Genomic DNA, 21,517 nt, shown 5'->3' with positions numbered 1-21,517 from the left:
TTATTAAAAAATTAAAAAATTGTCTTGCACTTTTAGCTGACTTTGATATTTCTTTTTTCTTCATTTTGCATTATTTTTATGCTTTTAAATATTAGTCTAACTCTAACATATGGCAGATACATCAAATTCTGCTTTAAATATTTTACACGCACACACCCCTCTTGCTTTACGGTAGTGACAAAACAAAATCAACGGATGTATCTTCTCATATTTTCTGGCTTGGAAAAGACAAGTTTTATTTGTAGGACGACCTTCTTCCATGGTTATGAAGGTAACAAATCTACATGCGAACGCGATGGCGAATTTCGCGAAAAGAGCCGAATCTCTCCCATTTCGAGGCACAGGCGCCATTTTAAACCTTCCTTCCCTTTTCCGCTGCAAGCAATAAGTTTTGGCGCCAAAAAAACTTCCTCTGGCTAGCGGAGGGCTAACCAATTCGGTAAAGGAAAAGTTGGTTAAAGAGGCGGGACCTGATTTAGGTCGCCTCCAATCGCTTTCGGCGCTTGCTGCCGCCGTTCTCTCGCGCCCTTAAAGAATGAGTTTAAAGGACAGAGTTTTTAGCCAATCGCCACACGTTCTGCTGCCCTTGAGCCAATGACAGCGCGCAAAGCGTGACTGCCGGCGAATCCATAATTTTTTTTCATTACTTTTTGCCGCGAAAACGTCCCCAGAGTTCTAGCGAGCGAGTCGTTCTGCGAGGGGTTTTTCTCTCTCTACGGCTGCAAAGGCAGGTGAGGGGCGCTGGGGTCAGGGGCGCGCGTTAGAGCGGTATCTGCTTGTATGCCTTTGGGTCGGATCTTGGTCTGTTCAGGAGAGGCGGTGCTCATTTCTAAAACAATGTTCCTCCAAGCATTTCTTGTATATCCCAAAGTCAACTTTTGCACGACTCCCATCCTCCCCCACTGTGATGGTAACTTGGAGAACAAATGGCTGGGTCGATTGCATCAAAGTTGGCTGGTTATAATGTGCTCTTCAAAAATAGGACAATTCCTGTCTGCAGTTTTTCAGCTTAAAAACACAGATCTCCTGTTGTCAGTTATAGGGAACCCAAGGCTCTTGTCCTATTGCTGAATTACATCGTCTATCTATCTCTATCTACCTATGTATCTCTGTCTATTTCTATCTATCTACCTGCCTCTACCTACCTATCTCTTATCTACCTACCTTTCTATCTATTTTGTTGCCCATCTTGCTGCAAGGCAACTCATTCTTCATGTGGCTCTGATTATAATTACTGGGAATTATTGCTTTGCAATAGTAAAATCATAAACTATCCATATGCCATAGAGAAAAGGGGAAATGATGCAAAAGAAGATGCTGTCTTGTATAAGACCTGTACGGTAAAAGTCATACACTTTGCACATGCTCAGATGTGTTTTCCCTGATACTTTAAACTGGAGCATTGGCTTAATTGTAATGATTAAATTTAATGCTGACCTGCTACCTGCTACTCTAGACTTAATATAAGTTGTGAAACCTATATTTGTAATGTATCTTACTGATATCTTTCAGCTCCATTCTGTTTTTTTTTTTTTTTTTCAGAGAATCATCATGTCTGGTTTTGATGACCCTGGCATTTTCTACAGTGATAGCTTTGGTGGAGACCCAATTGCAGATGAAGGACAAGTTCAAAGGTCCCAGCTGCAAAAACGCTTCAAAGAGTTTTTAAGACAGTATCGTACTGGAACAGACAGGACTGGCTTCTCTTTCAAATACAGGTGCCCTTTCTCTTTTGGAAAACTTAAAACAGTTGTTTATAGCATTTTAAGTTGAAATACCTTTGAAGTGTTGGTAAATATATCAGAATAAGATAACTTGCCCTAAAGTTCTGCAGCTTTGTGCATAGTTGTGAATGTTATTCCAATAAATATATTAATGGGTCTCTTTTTTTCCCTCCCACTATATTGAAAGAGATGAGCTCAAACGTCATTATAATGTTGGACAATATTGGATTGAGGTGGAGATAGAAGATTTGGCAAGCTTTGATGGAGATCTGTCGAACTATATATGCAAGCAGCCTGTGGAGCATCTTCAACTGGTACCTACATGGAACATGGGAGAAATGTGTGGGAGGCTGCAGTTAGATTATGGAATGATGCCTTGTAGAGATTCAGACTGCTGGTCCACCTAGCTTAATATTGATGACAGCAACTCTTCTGGGTTTCAAACTGGAATATTTTATTGCCCAGCTAGAAATGTGGACTAATACTCCTGAGGCTTTCTGCCTGTAAAGACTGTGTTATATTACTGAACTATCCCCTTTCTGCCTTTTTTATGTATAAATATTCCATGGTATAATTAACTAGTTATGCCCTATTCCAGAATTCTCTATTATTTTCTTCTCACTCCAATCATTATTTTTCTAACTAAAACTTAATGTTCTATGATTAGACTACTTTTCAGCTATTTCTGTCCAATGGGGCCTTCTTTAAGAAAAGGCGATTGCTTTTCTTTCTATATTTTAAACAATTTCATTTCTTTCTTAGCTGGAAGAAGCTGCAAAAGAGGTAGCTGATGAAGTAACACGTCCTCGGCCAAAAGGAGAAGAAACTCTTCAGGATATTCAAGTTATGCTCAGATCAGATTCCAATCCTTCCAACATCCGAAATCTCAAGGTAAGTTAGAACCTCAGCCTTATGAACTGTGGCTGGTTTCATAAAGCTAAGCAGGGTCAGACCTGCTTAGTGTTTGAATAGAAAGGTCCCAGGAAACTGCAGAACTTTAGCCAGAGATATCTTCAGGGTATAGTAAAACAGAAATAAAAATGGCACTCACAAAGGTGTAATCAAAGCTCTACCCAATTTTTATGTGCATTGCACTTAAGACCACCATCTTTAATTTTTTTTTATTATACACTGCAGAAACCCCTGTTTGTACCATAGCATAGTTTGAGAGGTAAAACCCTGGAAGAACCGAATGGCAAATCATTTCCATGCTGTTTCCAAGAAATTTGAAGTTGAGAAGCAGCTCAATTTAAAATAGGCTATTTTTTAAAGATTCACTCAATTGTTGGAACTACAGTTTTGTAGAGCTAATGAAGGTTACCTCTGCATTTGCCAGCATTGCTGTAGTGTTGTAATAGAAATCTCTATTAGCTTAATTTTGCCAATAAGGTATAATTTTCTTTCCAATTTATTGTTTAGAATTTCTTTATATTGATAGCTGCCTTAAGGAATCTTTGTAGTTATCTACATTTACTCTAAAATATGAAAGAAAAGTTATATCAAAACTATCTTATTTTTGTGGAAGGACAGTTTGATGTAGTGGTTAAGATGCTGCCCTAGAAACTAGAAGTCTATGAGTTCTAGTCCAACCTTAGACAAGAATACTGGCTGGATGACATTGGACCAGTCATTCTCTTAGTCCAACCCACTTCACAGAGCTGGGGAGGGGGAGAAGAAAGGAGTATTAAGAATGTTTGCTGCCTATAATTTCTTTTAAAGGCAGAATAAAAATCTTAAAACCTAGTTCAATGCCAACTTTCATCTCATCAAATGCTTCGTACCACAAAATTAATATTTATTTTCTTTGTTGTACCTAGTCATGAATTGCAATAAGTATGCACACATATTTCTTGTGAGGGCAATTTAATTGCCTCCAGGTGCCTCACAATCCTTTGAAAAAATTGGAAGATGCCAAAATAATTAACTGGACATCATGGAAGAGGCCTTTATGCATGCACGGAATCTTCTGACTATTCCAGATGTTGCAGGAGGAGGATGCAGATGAAACCTTAGTGAAATATAAAGCAGTGCAGGTGTTTTGCAGTAGGAAACAGGGAACTTGTAGCTTCAGAAAGCAGATTCAACGGAACATTTCATTCTGAAATTCATTTAAATGTAGAACATAAGAGCCCTATGTTCTTGGGTTGCAATAAGTATATGTATGACATGCTTTTATATGCCTCATTCTGCATTTTTGTGTCTTCTACAAATTGGAATATTATATTATGAACACCTTGTAGTGACTGTGGAAAAGAGATTTGGATTTCTGGATCTTTGGATGCTCTGGGTATATATTTTTTCTTTTGCAGATTTCATAACAGTTGTAATTTCTCCTTGTTTGTTTTGAAGTCTGAACAGATGTCACATTTGGTGAAGATCCCGGGAATCATTATTGCTGCAACTCCTGTGAGAGCCAAAGCAACCAGGATCACCATCCAATGCCGTACTTGCCGAAATATAATACCTAACATAGCTTTACGTCCAGGCCTGGAAGGATATGCTCTTCCTCGGAAGTGCAGCACGTAAGGAAGTTGCATTTCCTTTCAGATTTTAGTGAAATTTACTTTTTGAGTGAGACACATATGATTATGACACACATGATTATGTTGCTTTGCATTTGTTTACAGAGGATTCCTATATATACTTTCTCACTAGCATGCCCTATTAAGCTTCATTAGAATTATTCTCAAATAATTTGCCTAAGATTATAGCCTTTGTTATATTTGTTTCATTTAAGGCAAAGTTGGGCAAATTTTATGCCATCCAGATATTTGGATTAATTCCTATTAGCCCCAAACATCTTAGTAAAGGTTTGGGAGAGTTCTAGTGCAAAAACATTTGGAACATGTTTGTTTGGTTAAGATTATATAGAGCTTTTGGGGGAGGGGAGTTCTTGGAGAAAATCTGTAATTTGAATTGAAGTCTTCACAGATCAATTAAAAACAGTGTTTTCCTGTACCCCAGAAAGATTAAAACGTATTTAATAAACCTAAACTGAGTTCATAAAAAATTGAGCTCTGAATTTCCAAACAAGGTAATATGCAAAACAGAGTTCCATTTGAATGCAGTGTAGTGTTGAAATATGAGATTGAACACTACATCACTAGCAGTGAAGTGGCTGGTATTGTTTAATTAGCCAACTCTTAATACAACTGCAAGAATTTGGGTTAAAGTTTAGTGGGTATGTGGATCTCAGATTTGCATCTGAGATATCCAGATTCAAAGTTTATTTTAGATAACTGGACAAATTTGGTACCCATGGTATTGGTTTTTCCAAAATTTGTAACACTAAAGTCTCATTAGAATGATCAAGACAGACATTATAAAATAGTAAAACTGTTCCCATTTTACCTGCACTGTCTTTCTTTTCATTTCAGGGAACAGACTAACCTAGCAAAATGTCCTTTGGATCCATATTTCATTGTCCCAGACAAGTGTAAATGTGTGGATTTCCAGACACTAAAACTTCAAGAGTCTCCTGACGCTGTTCCTCATGGAGAATTGCCTCGACACATGCAACTCTATTGTGACAGGTGATGCCTCTGGATTCTTCAGCAGGATAGGACTGTGGTGTTACAAGAGACTCAGTCAAGTAGAAAAACCCAAACAAAATATGTATCCATGTTGTATCCATGGTTAAAACTTTTAGATGCTTGTGTGCATTCATATTCATGCTTAAGACAGAATTTGGTTGTTTCGGTACATAAAATGGAAAACTGAATTAGCTAAATATGGGCATAAATACAGTTGTTAGTGGTGCTTATCCATGTTATGTGGTCCTCAAGGTGTTTGTGAGTTGGCAGCACCTGCTATTAGCAAAAATCATAGACAGGGTTCAAGAGTTATCCTTTTTGTTCCATTTTAAATTGCTTTTCCTTCCTTCCTTGCTCTTAATTTTCCAGATATCTGTGTGACAAAGTTGTCCCTGGAAACAGAGCTACCATCATAGGCGTTTACTCAATCAAAAAAGCAGGCCTCACAAAGATCAAGAGCCGGAACAACGTTGGAGTTGGCATCAGGAGCTCCTACATCCGGGTGGTGGGAATCCAAGTAGACACCGAAGGCTCAGGTAAAGCTTTAATTTGGAAGCCTGGGTCTTATGTGAGATTTTGAATCATCCCATACTTTTTTGCTCTCCTGTTCTTTTGACTAGGGAACACGCTGGTCAAAGGCGAACTTGTGTTGTTGTGACCTGAGAATTACTGACTCCAACTCTTATCTATTCTACCTTTCTAATGTAGTCCTTATCAGATTAAAACCAATATTAACATGGGGACTTAAGACTATTTAATACAAATGATTGGTGAAATTTCTCAAAATAGTCATGCTGTCTAATGTCAATAGTACTTTGTTAGTATGACTGATAAGGTATTACATAAGATGTATGCATTTATTAGAATTATATCAGAACAACCCTGCAAACTAGGTTTGGCATGCATATGCTGTCTCTTTCTCAGTGATTAGAAACTACTTCCACCTTTCAATATTTGTTTTTCTCTAGGACGCAGTGTCAGTGGCTCAGTGACACCTCAGGAAGAAGAGGAGTTTCGACATTTGACTTCCATGCCTAATATTTATGATATGATTGCCAAAAGCATTGCTCCTTCCATTTATGGTAGTAATGATATCAAGAAGGCGATTGCATGCATGCTTTTTGGAGGCTCTCGAAAGAGGTAATTGGCAAAAGAGAGGTAACGGAGTATCATAAGGAAAGAAAGTCATACAGGCTTATCTTTGTTTTATCTTACTGTAAAGCAGCCATTTTATTTACTTAAGATTTTCCTTACTTTTATCATATCTATTCCTGGGAAAGAAAATAGTGCTGTTTACCCAACAGTACATGAAAAGGAAAGAGCAGCTATCTGTTACATGGTATTTTCTTTTATTGAATAGAATGGAAGGGAAAAAGAATAGCTACCTCTGCTCCATTTCCAATTCCCTTTGGGCTTTGATGTTCTTAATAACTACTCTTAGACAGCCTCTAAAGGAAAAAATATCTCAAATAGCAAATGTGAGTAATTATTGTTGACAGATGGAACCAAAATAGTCTTGCAGAGAAAGGTGCATCAGCATGATTGAATAAGCACCAGAATCTTTTTTTAAACTTACAGCTTCTCTAAGATTTTGGTCTCAGGATCCCTTAACTTTCTTAAAACTAATTTTTCAAAAATAACATTGGTTTATGTGGGTTATAACAATTGGTATTTACTATATTAGAAATTAAAATTGAAAAATTTCAACATTTTATTTGACTTTGTAAACCACATGATGGGTCTCTGAACTTCCAGGGTATCGAGACCATCCTTTGAGAACCACTGAGCTAGACAATGAAAGCTTGTTGGATAGAATGATAAACATTATTCTGTAATACACAAGTAATTCTGTGACCTAGATGTTTCTGAAGTGAATCTCCTACTTCTCTTTCTATGAGTTGTTAGGATCAGCATCAGTTGAGGATTCACCTCTGCTGTTTCAACTTGTAGAGTGCTGGACGAAAGCATACCTAGTTGGAATCAGATAGATATCTCTGTGAGAAAAATCTCAGCAGATCTAATTTGTGTTCAGACTTGTTTGATATTTAGGGATTAATAAAATGTTAAGGAGTGCAGAATGTCTATTGCAAATAATTACCCCAGCTGCTTCCTAGTCAGTTCAGCGATATTTTAATTTAATAGGAGGAACTTTCTAACAAACAGTTTATATTCAGTTTCTGATCAGTTTCTCTCAATTTACAGACTTCCAGATGGGTTAACTCGTAGAGGGGATATTAATTTGCTCATGATGGGAGATCCCGGAACTGCCAAGTCTCAGCTGTTAAAATTTGTAGAAAGATGTTCACCGATAGGAGTAAGTAACTTGTAGGGCAGTTGTGTACCTGATCCATAGGCATATCATTTTAATTACTTAAATTATACATTGTCATTCCACTAGTTTAAAAGTTTATTCATCTTATTTTTTTTATTTTATTGCATAAACTCTGAATAATGCTGATATTAGAGATTGTCTTGTTTAAGAAGTCTGCTTGTTGACTTGTACATGGAAAATTGGGTGGTATGATGTGAGGGATGAAAAGATAAACTTGGGAAATATTGCTGATTGCAAGGTGCGTTTCTAAGGTTGATAACAATCCAGGCTAAGTTACTACTTAGAGCTGAGTGATCAAAGACTAATAATGTATGTCAAGTACCAGGGGAATGAAGAGTTGAAGGTAGAGTCCTTAATACATTTTATTTTTAAGCCAAGAATTTCTACTTGGCTATTGTGGGAGCTCGAGGCCTTTGTAATTGTAGTGCCCTAAACAGTAAAAAGCACAGACAGGGATGTTACATAGTGAGCTAGTTTGATGTAGTGGTTAAGGGACTGACCAAGAAACCAGGAGACTGCATTCCAGTCTTCTGTTAGGTATGAAAATTGGTTAGGTGATTTGGGGTGTATCACTCTCAGCCCACCCCTGCTCATACGGTTATTGTGGGGAAAGTAGGACATAGCAAATTAATTATGCTCATCATCATGAGTTATACATAAAAAGGCAGCATGAATCTACAAATCCACAATTTTCACTTAGAAGTAAGTCAAGATCTGAACTATGCTTCAGAGTATAAATTTAAGTTATAGAAAGGCACATTCCACATTAATGGAGCAGTTTAAATGGGAAGCCATTTCAGAAATAACAACTTTTTTCTCCTTTTGCTATCAAGCAGAAATTCTGGCCTGTGAAATATTTGAGTAGCATTACATGGTCTCCTTTCTCCCTCTTTCAGGTCTATACTTCAGGCAAAGGCAGCAGTGCAGCTGGTCTGACTGCCTCAGTGATTAGAGATGCAGCTACACGGAGCTTCTTTGTAGAAGGTGGAGCCATGGTCTTGGCTGATGGAGGAGTGGTTTGCATTGACGAGTTTGACAAGGTACAGACGGAAGGGTTAGCAAAAAAACCTCTGTTGTATAACCACCAAGAAATGTGTGTGGGGTATGTGTATGTGTTTTGATTGGGCTTTAAGATTGGAATACAGTTGGTTCTTGCTTAACAACCAGTCACTGAGCAAATGTCTATGGAGATTCTCAGTCATCCAGGTCATGGTTGCCCAGAAGTGCTTTTTCAAGAGGCAGCTGGACTTTCTTGGTTTTTCTTTGAAGACATTCCACTTCTCATCCAGTCGGAGCTGAAGAAGCTTCTTGGATGAGAAGCGAAACGTCTTCAAAGAAAAACCAGAACATCCAGTTGCCTCTTGAAAAAAAACAAAACACCTTTGGGGCAGTCATTAACAATAGTTCAAAGTTACAATGGACTCCTCCCCAATGCTACTTATAACCCAGTTTTTAAGTTCCAACAGTCATGCACATCTGCACCTCCATGGTTGGGTGATCACGTTTTGGGTGCTTGGCAATTGGCTCACATTTATGGGCATTTGCAATATCCTGTGGTCATATTTTATGCCACTTTCTGGCATTTACCTTGGTTTCCAACAAAAAATGTCCACTGTGTATAAAGGATTTGTTAATGACCATGATGTTTGCTTAACAACTGCCAAAAAATGGTCGTAAAATCAGATGTGGTCACATGGTGACCCATTTGACAATCACTATGATTTATGATTGTATTTGAGCTCAGAATTATGGTGATAAGTCTAGGACTATGCATATTAACTTCAAGTCACATTAAGAAGGGAGCTTTATATAAATATATGCATTCATTTAAAAAATGGAGAATAGTAAAACTTCTGTAATTCAAGAAACTCCAAACCAGCTTAAGCTCAAAAATGTATTCATTTAATTTGTGATGAAAGTGAGCTACCAACTTTACTATGAATACCAGCTTTCATAAAAGAACACATAATTGACTATTGCTTTGAATATTATTTCAAAACTTTTAACAAAATGGTTTCTCCTGTATATGATAATTTGGCCTGTTTTCCCCCTTCTTTGAAAAAGATGCGTGAAGATGATAGAGTGGCCATCCATGAAGCTATGGAGCAGCAGACCATCTCCATTGCCAAGGTGAACTTACCATACCAGCTTCTGAGAAAACTTCACAGTTACTTTTTTCGGTGCATTTTCTCCCGTTCATTGACAAATGAGTATGGCTTTAAACCAAGGACTATTTATTGAAGGATGAAATTGACTCTGGATAAATTGCAAGGGGGTATGTGGAATGGAATGTACAGTAGCAAGTAGGTGACCCCAAAGCATGAAAAATGGACTATTTTGCTGACTTATTTGCCTGAAGTCTTTTATGCATTTAAAAAAGCTTCTGGAAATCCTCTCCATTGCAGATTCTCTGTTGATCTTATTTGAAAATAACTGTAAAACTTTGCAAGTGAAAAATACTCAAAGGAACTGAAGATCAAAAGATTTTTTATCAGAAAAAATGAAGTTAGGAGAGAAGCCAGTGGGTCATATCAGTAGGTTTGAAGGCTTTATTTAGCCAATAGGCTGGGGGCTGTTCAGGCCAGCCTTAAAATATCAAATGAGATCGAGCTCATTCTTCTTTATCAGGACTGAATAGCATTTTTGGTGCCAAGGGCTTCATTTTTCCTTTGCACCCTGTCCAAGACCACAATGAGCATAACGGTAACATTATGCGGTTGCGACAGTGGGCACAGAAGAATATTTTTATTCTTTTTCGTGTTGTAAACTTTAAAGTAGGAAGTTTTTTTCCCAGTGGGACCAGTCTATCAGGACAACCTGATCTATCCAATTATGGGGTGGGGCATACTGCTTCCTTTTTTTCTTTGTCGGTAAAACAAAAATTTAACACAAAAATTTAAAGTAGGAAGTGAGTATTTTTACTGTTTTACAGAGGCTTAAGGTTTGGTCCCTAACCCTGTCAATAATTAAATTGGTTCAGCTTTTGTATAGAGAGTTAAGAGCGCCTCACTGTGGGCCATCGGTTATAGATTATTACACATTTTTTTACTGGAACATGATGGGGGAAATGTTCCAGGCTGATTTACATCTTACTCTTAAATTTCAGTTTTTTTAACTGTAGGCCCAGTACCGTAAGAACTTGCATAAGTCCCATCATTTTGACTGTACTACATGCTGGTTAATACAGTTTTTTCCTTTGTGCAATCGTGCAGGCTGGTATCACCACTACCCTAAATTCACGCTGTTCTGTGTTAGCGGCTGCAAACTCCGTGTTTGGACGCTGGGATGAAACTAAAGGAGACGAGAATATAGACTTCATGCCCACCATTCTGTCCCGATTTGATATGATCTTCATTGTCAAAGATGAGCACAATGAGGAAAGAGACATGGTGGGTTGTTTGAATAGCCCAGTACAATGTGGGAGAAGGTGTGGGATTTATTTATTTTTTAATTGTAGAAACAATGGCACAAAGACTTGATTTTGTGAAAGCCTATATTTCATTTCTTTTAAATAACAGAATACTTCAAAAAGAAGGGTTAGATAAGGAGTGCAATTCTTTACTCTAACCGCTCTAGAGAATTTAGCCAGTATTTTACACTTCCTTATAAAACAAAAAACAAAGCTAGCATTCAGAAGGTAGAAAGTATTTTGCAAATTTATGTCCTATAGTATTCAAATGTTATCTCTACCCTGGAAAGTATTGTAAAAATTCTACAAGACTTATAGACTGTGCTTTCATGTTACACTTACTCAAGATTAGCGTAACCGTAATCCATTTAATCAATTCTTCTATGTTCACATGATATAGTGACTACATATGAATGAGTCCAATAAAGTTTGATTGCCTATTTATGTGTTGTATAAACATACCCTAAATTGCTCTCCAAAGATTATATAAAAGGGTGGAATACGGTATAATAACCCTTTACTACATAAAAAGAGCAGTCAGTGCTTTTCTAAAAGAATGGTAATGGCAGATCTCTTTCAGGCTTCAAAAAAGTTAGCACGAAGAAGTAATAAAGCCGCTGTACTAATAGTAAATGCAGAAGAGAGTTTCAGTGTTTTTTTTTTCCTTCTAGTTAATTTGTTATTTGTTGTTCCCTAGACCCTGGCCAAGCATGTGATGTCGCTACATGTAAGTGCCTTAACCCAGACACAGGCAGTCGAGGGTGAGATTGAGCTACATAAACTGAAGAAGCTGATTGCCTACTGCAGAGCGTGAGTAAGACGACTGTAGCTGTAATTATATGGAAAGAGTGGTGGAAACCTTTCAAGCATGCTTCAGATTAATAAAAACTAGGTTTTGCTTTGGTTCTAGAGATTCAAAAGATCTTCAGCTCAGTGCTGAAGCACAATCAAAAAATTTCCTTCACTCTGGCTCGAGGGCCAGGGTGACATTTCAGCAGCAAAGATGCCTTCCCTCAAGAGCCCCTAATGTAGCATTCCACATTAAGGAGTGTAGAAGAGAAGCCCACTCAACTATTAATATGTTTCATGATGCTATAAGTTTCCAGAAGATACTAGAGAAGAAAAGGCATATCATTAGGAAATCACTTTAGAACAGGAGTGTCAAACTGGCTTCGTCGCTGCAGTATCACATGACATATCAGGACTTTTTCCCCCTTCGCTAAACCAGGCCGGGGGTGGAACCAGCAGGTGATGCATCCAGCCGCGGGCCACGAGTTTTGACACCCCTGCTTTAGAACATCCACTTTCATTTCATAAATTGAGCAGCCTGGAAACTAAGTTCATATATTAAGGTGTCCTAACAGTGGTTTGTTTAAGAAGTCACAGTGAAAGTGGTTTATTAACAACATACTGAATTATATTATTACTTGCTAGCGTTTACAAATTTGGTTTGTGACCGTGCCATAAGAATTAAAAATTTGGTGAGACAAAATGATCTTGTATTTATGTGTATGTATGAATGTGTGTGTGTGTGTGTGTGTGTGTGTTAAGATTTTTATTTGTTCCTGTAGGAAATGTGGTCCTCGTCTCTCTGCAGAAGCTGCAGAGAAATTGAAGAACCGCTATATCCTTATGCGCAGTGGTGCCCGTGAACATGAACGAGAAAGCGACCGTCGTTCCAACATTCCCATTACAGTAAGGTAAGGGGAAGTATGTATCTGGGTTTCAGGTGAGGAACTAAATAACAGTTATTTAGTCCCCCTATACAGTTTCTGATTCTCTCAAGTGTGTCATTAGACAAAAAGGTTCGTGTTATTTTTCAGGATAGATGTCTAGCCAATAAATACACATAAGGATATGCAAAGTCTTCTGTGCGCAAACTGTTCCATGCACAAAAAGCTGGTTCGATCAATGACTGAACCGAAACTTGCACGTCTGGGGATAGAGGGGGAAATTGGCCTGTCCAGATAGCAAACTAGGAATGTTTTGATTTGTATAGGAATTGTTTTGGTATGTGGAGAGCAGAGAAAGTTAAGAATGTTGGCAGCTGGGAGGATGAGCGAAAGATACTGGGAAGATGGAGAGGAGGTATGATGGGCGATACCAGTGGTTCTTAACCTTTTTGAAAGAATCGCCCCCTTGAGCCATTGAGGAAGTTATCATCACCCCCCTCCCCCAACATAACCTGTCAAACACAACACAGGGAAATAATTCTTCAATTTATGCAAACACGTTTTTTATTTTCTTTAAAATTGTCATCAGGACATATTGATGCAAATAATTTATTTCCAGTCTTTTTCCCATATCTCAACTGTGTGAAAAATTCTGATGCCATCCGTCACTTTACTCCCAAACTTTGTGATACAAGTATTTCATTATTATCTTATTTATTCAAGACACTTAAATGCAATGACCACTGAAAACAAAAGCTAACATTATGAGCAATATTTTATTGTAATATTTTTCCAAAAATATTGTCATCTTTTAGCACTTGTAAGGCCTGCATTGCACTGATAGTAAAAGTGCATATAAGAAAATGAAATGCCCGAAAAAAACAGTAACATTTAATGTTTTAATTACAAGTGAATTTTAAGACAAACCACTAAGAATTTCAAGATGAAAACTCTGAAACTAAATTAAGATTCGAAGAAAATAATATATTCATGCACACTGTAAAAAGGGTTAAAAAGACACAAAGAAAATTTTTAGAGAACATTGTAAAACACAGTTCAATCCACTAATAGCGAGCTATCTGATGTTTTTGTACGATAGATATACAGCTGTTCACTGTATGAAAAAAGTCTTAAAAGTGTCCCCAAAACTTCTTGCTCCATTGCCCCCATATCACCCCCCTTCTGTTCCTTCACCCCTGCATCGCCCCTTTTTGTTCCATCACTCCCCTGAAAAATGAAATTGCCCCCTGGGGGGCGATATCGCCCAAGTTAAGAACCACTGCTCTATACTAGGTTAGAATTTTGCAATGGGAATATCAGGATGAATGGACCAGTGGGGATAGATCACATTAAAATTTGCTGAGAGAAGATGGGGATACACATAATAGCCTTGCTCTACTCATTTCTGTTCTGTTTCATCTGGAATCAGTTAATGCAGAACCATCAGAATGGGACAATTTATTCCAGGTTCAGAAGATTTTTGCAATCTCATGCATGCTCCTAGTTACGTATAAATCAGAACGTCTGGGTGCAACTTTTCAGACTAACAAATGTTATTAAAAGGCATAAACCTTGATGAACTTGAGGCCTGCCCATCTGATGCATCTTGCAATGTCTGGATACACATTATCACTGGAAAGTTGAATACAGTGAGAACTTGAGCTTACATTATGATCAATATTTTATTGTAATATTTTCCCCAAAATATTGTCTTCTTTCAGCACTTATAAGGCCTGCATTGCACTGACAGTTAGTAAAAGTGCATATAAAATCCAAAGTAAATAGGATGTTTACTTTGCCTTGATTCAGGAAGTTGGGATTATTTCCTAAGATGAAGAAAAAGAGAATAAAGAAGAATATTGAGTTTGAATAGACATGCTGAATTGATCCTTGGCCAAATGTAATTTCCGGTTAATATTTCTATTGATTTAGTGCTTCACCTTTTTTCTTTTTTCTTTTATGTTTTTGAAGACTTCTCATGGTTATTTCTTCCATTTCTTTTATATTATTTTAATGAAGCTTTTTCATTCATTCCATGCAGGCAGCTGGAGGCCGTGGTGCGAATAGCAGAATCCCTCAGTAAGATGAAGCTCCAACCTTTTGCTACTGAGGCAGACGTTGAAGAAGCCTTGAGGCTCTTCCAGGTGTCTACACTTGATGCTGCTTTGTCAGGCAACCTTTCAGGTCTGAGTTTCACCAAGGAAATACATGTTGCTTGTGCAGTACTAGAGAGTGAATTGACCAGAGATTACATGTGTTGATAATTTGGCTCTGAAAGGTAATGGTAATTGCTGATTTTTTTTCAGCATTCAGGCTGCTGGACTTTGAAAAATTAAGATTATGAATTCAATTTTGGAGTATATAGGAGTATAAGAATGAGATACAAAGTATTTTTCTCAAATATTTCTTCTGCTGTGATTTTTGTTGGCTGCTAAGAGCCTGAGTACAATTGAGGTGGTGTGTAAATGATGTAAATAAATTTAATTTCTTTGCTGTCATCTCCATCTGCAATATTTTATTTTCCTTAAGCATTGCTGTAAGGAAAAAGTTGTAGTAATATATATGAAAAGGCGTAGACACACTAATATGCTAAACATGTAATTATATCTGATTGAGTTTAATAAAGGAACTCTTAGGTGACAAAAAAAATAAACTATGAACTTGTATTCAATTGTATTAAATTCAGGTGTATTTAAACTGATGAAATCCAACAGAACAACTCATACTGATACAAAATGTATTGTTAATTTTGACTAGATCAGATATCAAAGACGTGAACAATTTATAAAGTAATGTATGCCTCATGTTAATTACAATATATCCTCTCTGTAGGAGTAGAAGGCTTCACTACTCAGGAAGACCAAGAGATGCTGTCTCGCATTGAGAAACAGCTCAAGCGTCGCTTTGCCATTGGCTCCCAAGTATCTGAACACAGCATTATCCAGGATTTTGTGAAGCAAGTAAGTTACCTGAGAGAGAAAGAGAGGCAGTTGGAAGTGCTCTCTCACCTGTTGACAAATCACCTGTATTTGCAGTCCAGTGAAAGTACCATGAATGAAGAGGTTTATGCGCACTTTATCAAGAAGATACGGAACCCCTAGAATGTGTGCTAGAATGTGTGTCTGGCCAAGTTGCAAGATGTGCAGGCCTAATTAGTTTTAGTAGAAGGAAGTGTGCTTCAACCAGAGGTGGTATTCAGCAGGTTCTGACCAGTTCTGGAGAACAAGTAGTGGAAATTTTGAGTAGTTCAGAAAACCGGCAAATACCACCTCTGACTGGTCCCGCCCCATCTATTCTCTGCCCCCTCCCCCTGAGTCCCAGCTGATCGTCTGGGTCTTCTTTTGTTGCCCTGCATAGGAGAATGGAACTGGAAAGCAGGTTAGTGGGGTGGGGTGGTGAGGGAATGGATTTTGCAGCAACCTTCCCCCAGGAATGGTGATTTTACCATATCCTTCCCCTGCCACTCCCACCAAGCCATGTCCAAAGAACCAGTAGTAAAAAAAATTGAATCCCACCACTGGCTTCAGCCCACCATAATGTTTATTCATCACTATTCTAGAACAGCTTTTCCTGTCCTTTGACCCAAGGATTTTGAGAATTGGACTTCCACACATTTAGATGGAGGATGCAAAGGGATCAGGGATATAGGTGGGAGTGCACAGAATTTTCACTTCCTCTCAATAGGTGATTTAATACCATAGAAGGAGAACTAGGTCTCCCTTTGTGTAGAAGTTGATGTACTTTCATGTTGGGAAAGATATGGGGAGCCTTTGATTTGCAACTGGTCCCTTAAAGGCAATTCGAAGTTATGACAGATCCCCCCAAAAGTATTTATGACCCAGATTTAAACTTCTGACAGTTGGACTCTCCCCACTGCAGTGAAATGATTATATTTGGGTCCTTGGCAAACAAGCCCACATTTATGACTCCTTGTGGCATCCCACAATCAGGTGACCATGATTTATGTTTTTTTGCTGGAAACCAGCATTTACATCCACTTTCCAGCAAAAAAACACCCACTGCAGACAATTGCTTAATGACTGCCATGAAAAAAATGGGTCACATGATGATCTTAATGACCAGCATAACTTACAACCATAATTCCAGGCTCAATTAAGGACAGAAATTGAGAAGTACTTGGAATAGTCCCTAAAAGACAAATCTACTGTGCTTAATACACTATGTAGGTGAAAATGAAGCTGTCTTTTTTGCTTAATACAGAAATTCAATGTTAATTCTCCAGTTTAGCACCATAACTTGTCCATCATTCTCCTTCAAGTTTCATTGTTACATTTAGGCATGTTTTCACAAAATGTATTTTTCCTTTTTCTTTCCCTCTCAGAAATATCCTGAGCACGCCATCTACAGGGTGCTACAGCTTATGATGCGGCGTGGTGAGATCCAGCATCGCCTGCAACGCAAAGTCCTTTATCGCATCAAGTAACATACTGTACGTCTCCTAGAATGTTAAAATAGATTCATTCTCCATGTAATTGGAACTAAATTTTTGCTACTGTTTTCTTACATTTAACAACTGCAACACATCTTTCAGTCCAAAGAAAAATAAACTGGAGTATTGTCCTATTCAGGGAGGTCAAAATGGAGACAGCATAATAATAGCTCTTGCTCTTATTTGTTGCAATTTTCCTGTAAAATGTCACCTTGATATTTTGTTACAATATTAAAACCTTTTTTTAATGTAATGTAACATGTCTGTAACAAATAAGTGTTCTGTTAAGGGTGTGAGGTAAGATAAAGCTGTTAAGCAGTACAGAGCTAATTTTCTCTAATGTGTTTCTGCTAACTGCTCCCTCTGATGAAAGCCTCATTGCTTGGTGTAGTAAAATTATATTCTGATCTCTTGTGACTGTCATTGTGGTCAGTGATAGAGAACCAAGGAAAACAAAGAACATACAGAAAACTTCTCAAGTTAAGAGTCCAAAGGCATGTGTACACAACTTGACTTTTGTACTTAGGGTGCGATACTTCAATAGCAATTAGCTGAGCAAGAGTGGTGGAGATCAGAAAACAAATAGGTAGAAAGATCTGTCGCTGAAGGAAGTTACTTCCACCATCACTCTTTCCTTGAATATGTGAGTTAAGAATCTTACCTCAAGAGTCAAAAGTATAGCTGCATTTTTTTTTCTTCCTTTGCCCTTTCAAAGTCCAAGCAGGATGAGGATGCCTTGGGGCAAGACAGTGACCATGCATAATCCCACCATATAGTGGAAATGTCCCTCCTTTAGTTATGATCCCAAAAAGCCCACTGCAATTTCATTTTATTTTGATTTTATTACATGTTAAATCATACTTTCCACAAGAGTGCATAAAGCAATAAATACTTCATTGGAGAAATTGCATAAATGTTTGATCATGTTTGCTAATATTTAACAATAAAATAGCTAAAACAGCAGCACTGCATTCTAAAAATAACAAACCAGTGTGAAGATAGTTGACACAGCTATTTGAAGGCTTGATGATGCCTTAAAGTTGTTTGTACTAATAGTTTTTACTAACTGATGCAAACTATTTCTGTCTGCAACCCTGTAGGAAGATTTGCAGTTAGGAAAGATCCATTTCACTCATGAATGAACTCTACAAAGCCACATATTTTCTCTTGTTTTTAAACTGTTTATTAGAACTGTGCAAAGCCAGTGTAAGAGCATTTCAGAATCTCTGCAGTACATACCAAGTATCTCTTTCATTCAAGCAGCCTCAACTTTCCAGCTTGGACTCTTGGATACTGTTTTGGAAAGTTCATATACAATAAAATTCCAAGGATGGAACAAAGATACAGGTGTTGAACAGTTCAAAATGGAAAGCTTTGTGCGTACTCCCAGGTGTTTCAAAACATATATTTTAAAGACTCACTCAGCCTTAGTCTGTGAACCAAACCATAGTTGCTTAATCAAGTGTGTGTTAAAATCATGGTGTATCTCAATGGATTACCCTGTCTTGAATTCTGTGCATCGCTACCAGTTTTAGGAAACTGCCCTCTGTTTGGGATTTTGGTTTTGTTTTGTTTGCAAATTATTAGTGCTCCAAAAATGGTTCACCTTTTTGCAAAATGAGCAATATGGCTTCCATATGGAAATTCAGAGGTGAATCTTTATTTCACCCTCTCATGCTTGTATTTTCTTGCTTGTAAGTACAATTATACACACGTCATTTTCATAGGTTGATTCTGTTTTGTGTGTGTGTAAATAATAAAGTTATGTAGGGGGTTGCTGTTTGATGGGAGAATAGCCAGAAAGGTGGTTTTCTCCAATTTTGAGCTGCTGGCCTTTTGCTGTGCAACTTTAACAACTTTCTCTCGCTCTAATTTCAGCAGCCAGTAGAGGGTGCTAGAAATTCAAAATCTGCTGGCTTCATAAACAAAGTGAAAGTTCATTACTTTACCATAATAAAGGTAACCAAGGTACCCTGGAATTTAAACTTACAAAAAAATAACTTCGCTCCCAAAGAAGAGTTGGAAGCAGCGAAGGAAAGTGAATCTCCTTCCCTATACTGACAACTAAGAGACTTAAATAAGAAATCGGAAAAATCTGCTTTGACATCAATAGGCAATTAAGCTGAAAAAAAAAAAAAAAAGCCAAAGGGATAATAAAGATTTCTGGACATTAAAAACTTTCTTTTTCATAAGCAGGAAGGGAGAGAAAAAGAATAAGGGCAGGATCTGGAAGAGGGAGGAGACTGCCTGGAATTAAAAAGAATCTAAAGTAAAACTTCAACAAGACTTCTAAAAGATACACTTTAACTGAAACTTTGCAACTAAATAGTAACCCCAGGAAGAGAAAGTGAAAAAAGCAAAAAAGAAACAGCTTGCGTGTATTTGGATTATTTGGTGATCTTTGGATTTTTTGTTATTATATTTGAATGACTAAAATCAATTGGGTGGTTGTTTAAAAATTTATACAATGGCACCACTTCTGGATGAATTGAAAATGGAACTTAAAAAGTACAAAGAAGGTGCACAAGAAGGGAAGGGTTCTTTTGGCTTTGTCTTTCAATTCTTAGAAATGGAGATTTGGAACTATGAGAAACAACAAGAAAAGACTGCAAAACAAGAAGACTGGGACAAAGAAGAAGCCATCTTTAATGAACAAGTAATTCTATGTGGGGAAGAAAAAGGAAAGTGGGGAAAGAGAATGGAGAATTTAAGACTTAAAAAAACAAGCAAAGAAAATAAAAATAAAAATTTAGTGAAATGTTTGAATAAAATAAGTGAAATAAAATAAATGAGAAAATTGAATTAGGAAGGAACGGGAACATTTTAATTAATGTTTTATAAAATATAAGTGAAGGGGGGAATTAACTATGGAAAGCTTATAATTGTTCCCATAGAAGTATGATATTTAATTGAAAAGTAATGTTAAAGATGTTAAGACTTTAATGAATATTAATGTTAATGATAGAACTGAATTGGAATGGAATGTTTTAATTATATACATTTATAATTTTTTTTTCTTTTTTTAAGAATACAGTGTGTATTTTAAGAATGTACCAAGCAGAATCCGAATGGAAGTTATGTATTATATTGAGTGTTATAACTTTAGGGGAAAGATATAAAGGCGTCATACTCCAATCAGTAACTACAGGAGAAATTTTGTTTAATGAGAAAAGATAATAGATAAGTGAAACAGGACAGACAAAAAATATAAATACAATGATTTGAATTGAGATGAGATAATTAAAATAAAATTGAGAAAATTAAAAGAGGGGAGAAGCTATGCAGACAATGTAAAATAGTAGTAAGATATGGAATAGAATATAAAAATGAGCATGAACCTGAATTTGTGTCTGTACAAAGAAATGTAACCCGGGATTATGCTGCTTTCAAAAAAGATGTTTTATTTGTATTTTTTTTCTCTTTGTGAAAACTCAAATAAAATTTACAAAAAAAATAAAAGGGAAGAATAACTCGCTGATGAAGAGACAGCTTGCCCTGTGCTTTTTCCTCCTGAGTGAAATGATGCTGACTGAGCACTGCAGATAGACCAGGCTTGTCCTGCAGCTACAGGAGCATACAGTTTGGCTGATCTGTGATGGGTGTGGCAGTTTCTTAACAATTATATTTAACTGTTATTGCCTGTTTCCCATTCTGCTGTTGCCAGTACTTGTTCTAAAAAAATTATGATGCATTTTATATTTATTAATCAAACTAAAGGTTGTGTGATCCCCCTTTCAAATCCAAGGAGGAAGACGAACAGCTGACAGTGGGAGTGTGGCTCCGTTGGCTGTGGAGGAAACTGGGGAAGGGCAAAGTCCAGCTGGGCAGAGCAGAACAAGGGAGAGGGAATTCATAGGAAGATCCAGGCCCACCCCCTCTTCATCCTAGGGCACACAGGGAAGAACGGAGAAGAGAACAATGTGGGTTGCATGGCTTATGGGGGAGGAAAGAGCCCTGATTCCTTTCATTAGCCACAGCTGGGAAGAAAATTTAAAAGAAATGCATGCTGAGTGCGGCAGCTGCTGGGAGAAAACGTGAGTTTATCTTGTATTGACTTGCTTATCTGTATTCCTGGCGTCTTCCCAATCGTGTTAAGTTATTGCTGTGCCTTCACATCTGGAATTCTTGCTCCTGCCCTGCCGGACTAATTACCTCATTTTGCCTTGACTGGACTTATAGATAGTTTTGGTGGCCACGTTTTTCTCCAGCCAGAAGGTAACCTGGACATTGGAAGCAAAGTTGGAGCTAATAAAGGGACTCCTACTGATTATCTGACTCGGTTGCCTTTGTGCCACGCCTTGTGCCAGACCTCACAGGAGGTCTGACTCCATAGTGATTCTGAGAAACATGCAATGCTAAACATAGTACAAATATAATATAAAGAGGAAATAATGCT

General features: G+C 37.4%; 1 protein-coding gene and 1 long non-coding RNA gene across 3 annotated transcripts in view; one reads left to right on the top strand and one right to left on the bottom strand.

Moving 5' to 3' along the window:
• The first annotated feature begins 579 nt into the window (after positions 1 to 579).
• MCM5 (minichromosome maintenance complex component 5) lies at positions 580 to 20,605 on the top strand. Of its 2 annotated transcripts, none has more exons than XM_026695551.2 (17): positions 580 to 731; positions 1,543 to 1,718; positions 1,912 to 2,038; positions 2,487 to 2,615; positions 4,074 to 4,246; positions 5,102 to 5,257; positions 5,627 to 5,793; positions 6,226 to 6,397; positions 7,460 to 7,571; positions 8,486 to 8,629; positions 9,654 to 9,719; positions 10,802 to 10,978; positions 11,696 to 11,808; positions 12,570 to 12,698; positions 14,713 to 14,855; positions 15,504 to 15,631; positions 17,014 to 20,605. In XM_026695551.2, exons 2-17 carry the CDS (start codon positions 1,552 to 1,554, stop codon positions 17,113 to 17,115), a joined length of 2,205 nt encoding a protein of 734 aa, XP_026551336.1. In that variant the 5' UTR covers positions 580 to 731; positions 1,543 to 1,551; the 3' UTR covers positions 17,116 to 20,605. The 2 variants fall into 2 exon arrangements, with proteins under 2 accessions (XP_026551336.1, XP_087790982.1); XM_087934856.1 differs by having other exon boundaries at positions 612 to 727.
• The window catches only part of LOC148125647 (uncharacterized), a 63,075-nt gene continuing 55,209 nt past the window's right edge, over positions 13,652 to 21,517 (bottom strand). The window contains exon 3 of the long non-coding RNA XR_015743898.1: positions 13,652 to 14,497. This is a non-coding gene — a long non-coding RNA (uncharacterized LOC148125647). The remainder of the gene's footprint in view (positions 14,498 to 21,517) is intronic.

Source organism: Pseudonaja textilis, chromosome 5, assembly GCF_049901715.1.
Source record: "Pseudonaja textilis isolate UNSWEBS1 chromosome 5, rPseTex1.2, whole genome shotgun sequence".
NCBI classification, from domain to species: Eukaryota; Metazoa; Chordata; class Lepidosauria; order Squamata; family Elapidae; genus Pseudonaja; species Pseudonaja textilis.
This window is presented reverse-complemented; position numbering and strand designations above follow the sequence as displayed.

Coding starts and splice junctions, on each gene's coding strand:
- MCM5 (XM_026695551.2), top strand. CDS start 1,552: ATGTCTGGTTTTGATGACCCTGGCATTTTCTACAGTGATAGCTTTGGT. Junction 11,809..12,569: donor CTGATTGCCTACTGCAGAGC/GTGAGTAAGACG, acceptor TTGTTCCTGTAG/GAAATGTGGTCCTCGTCTCT. Junction 14,856..15,503: donor TTTGTCAGGCAACCTTTCAG/GTCTGAGTTTCA, acceptor TCCTCTCTGTAG/GAGTAGAAGGCTTCACTACT.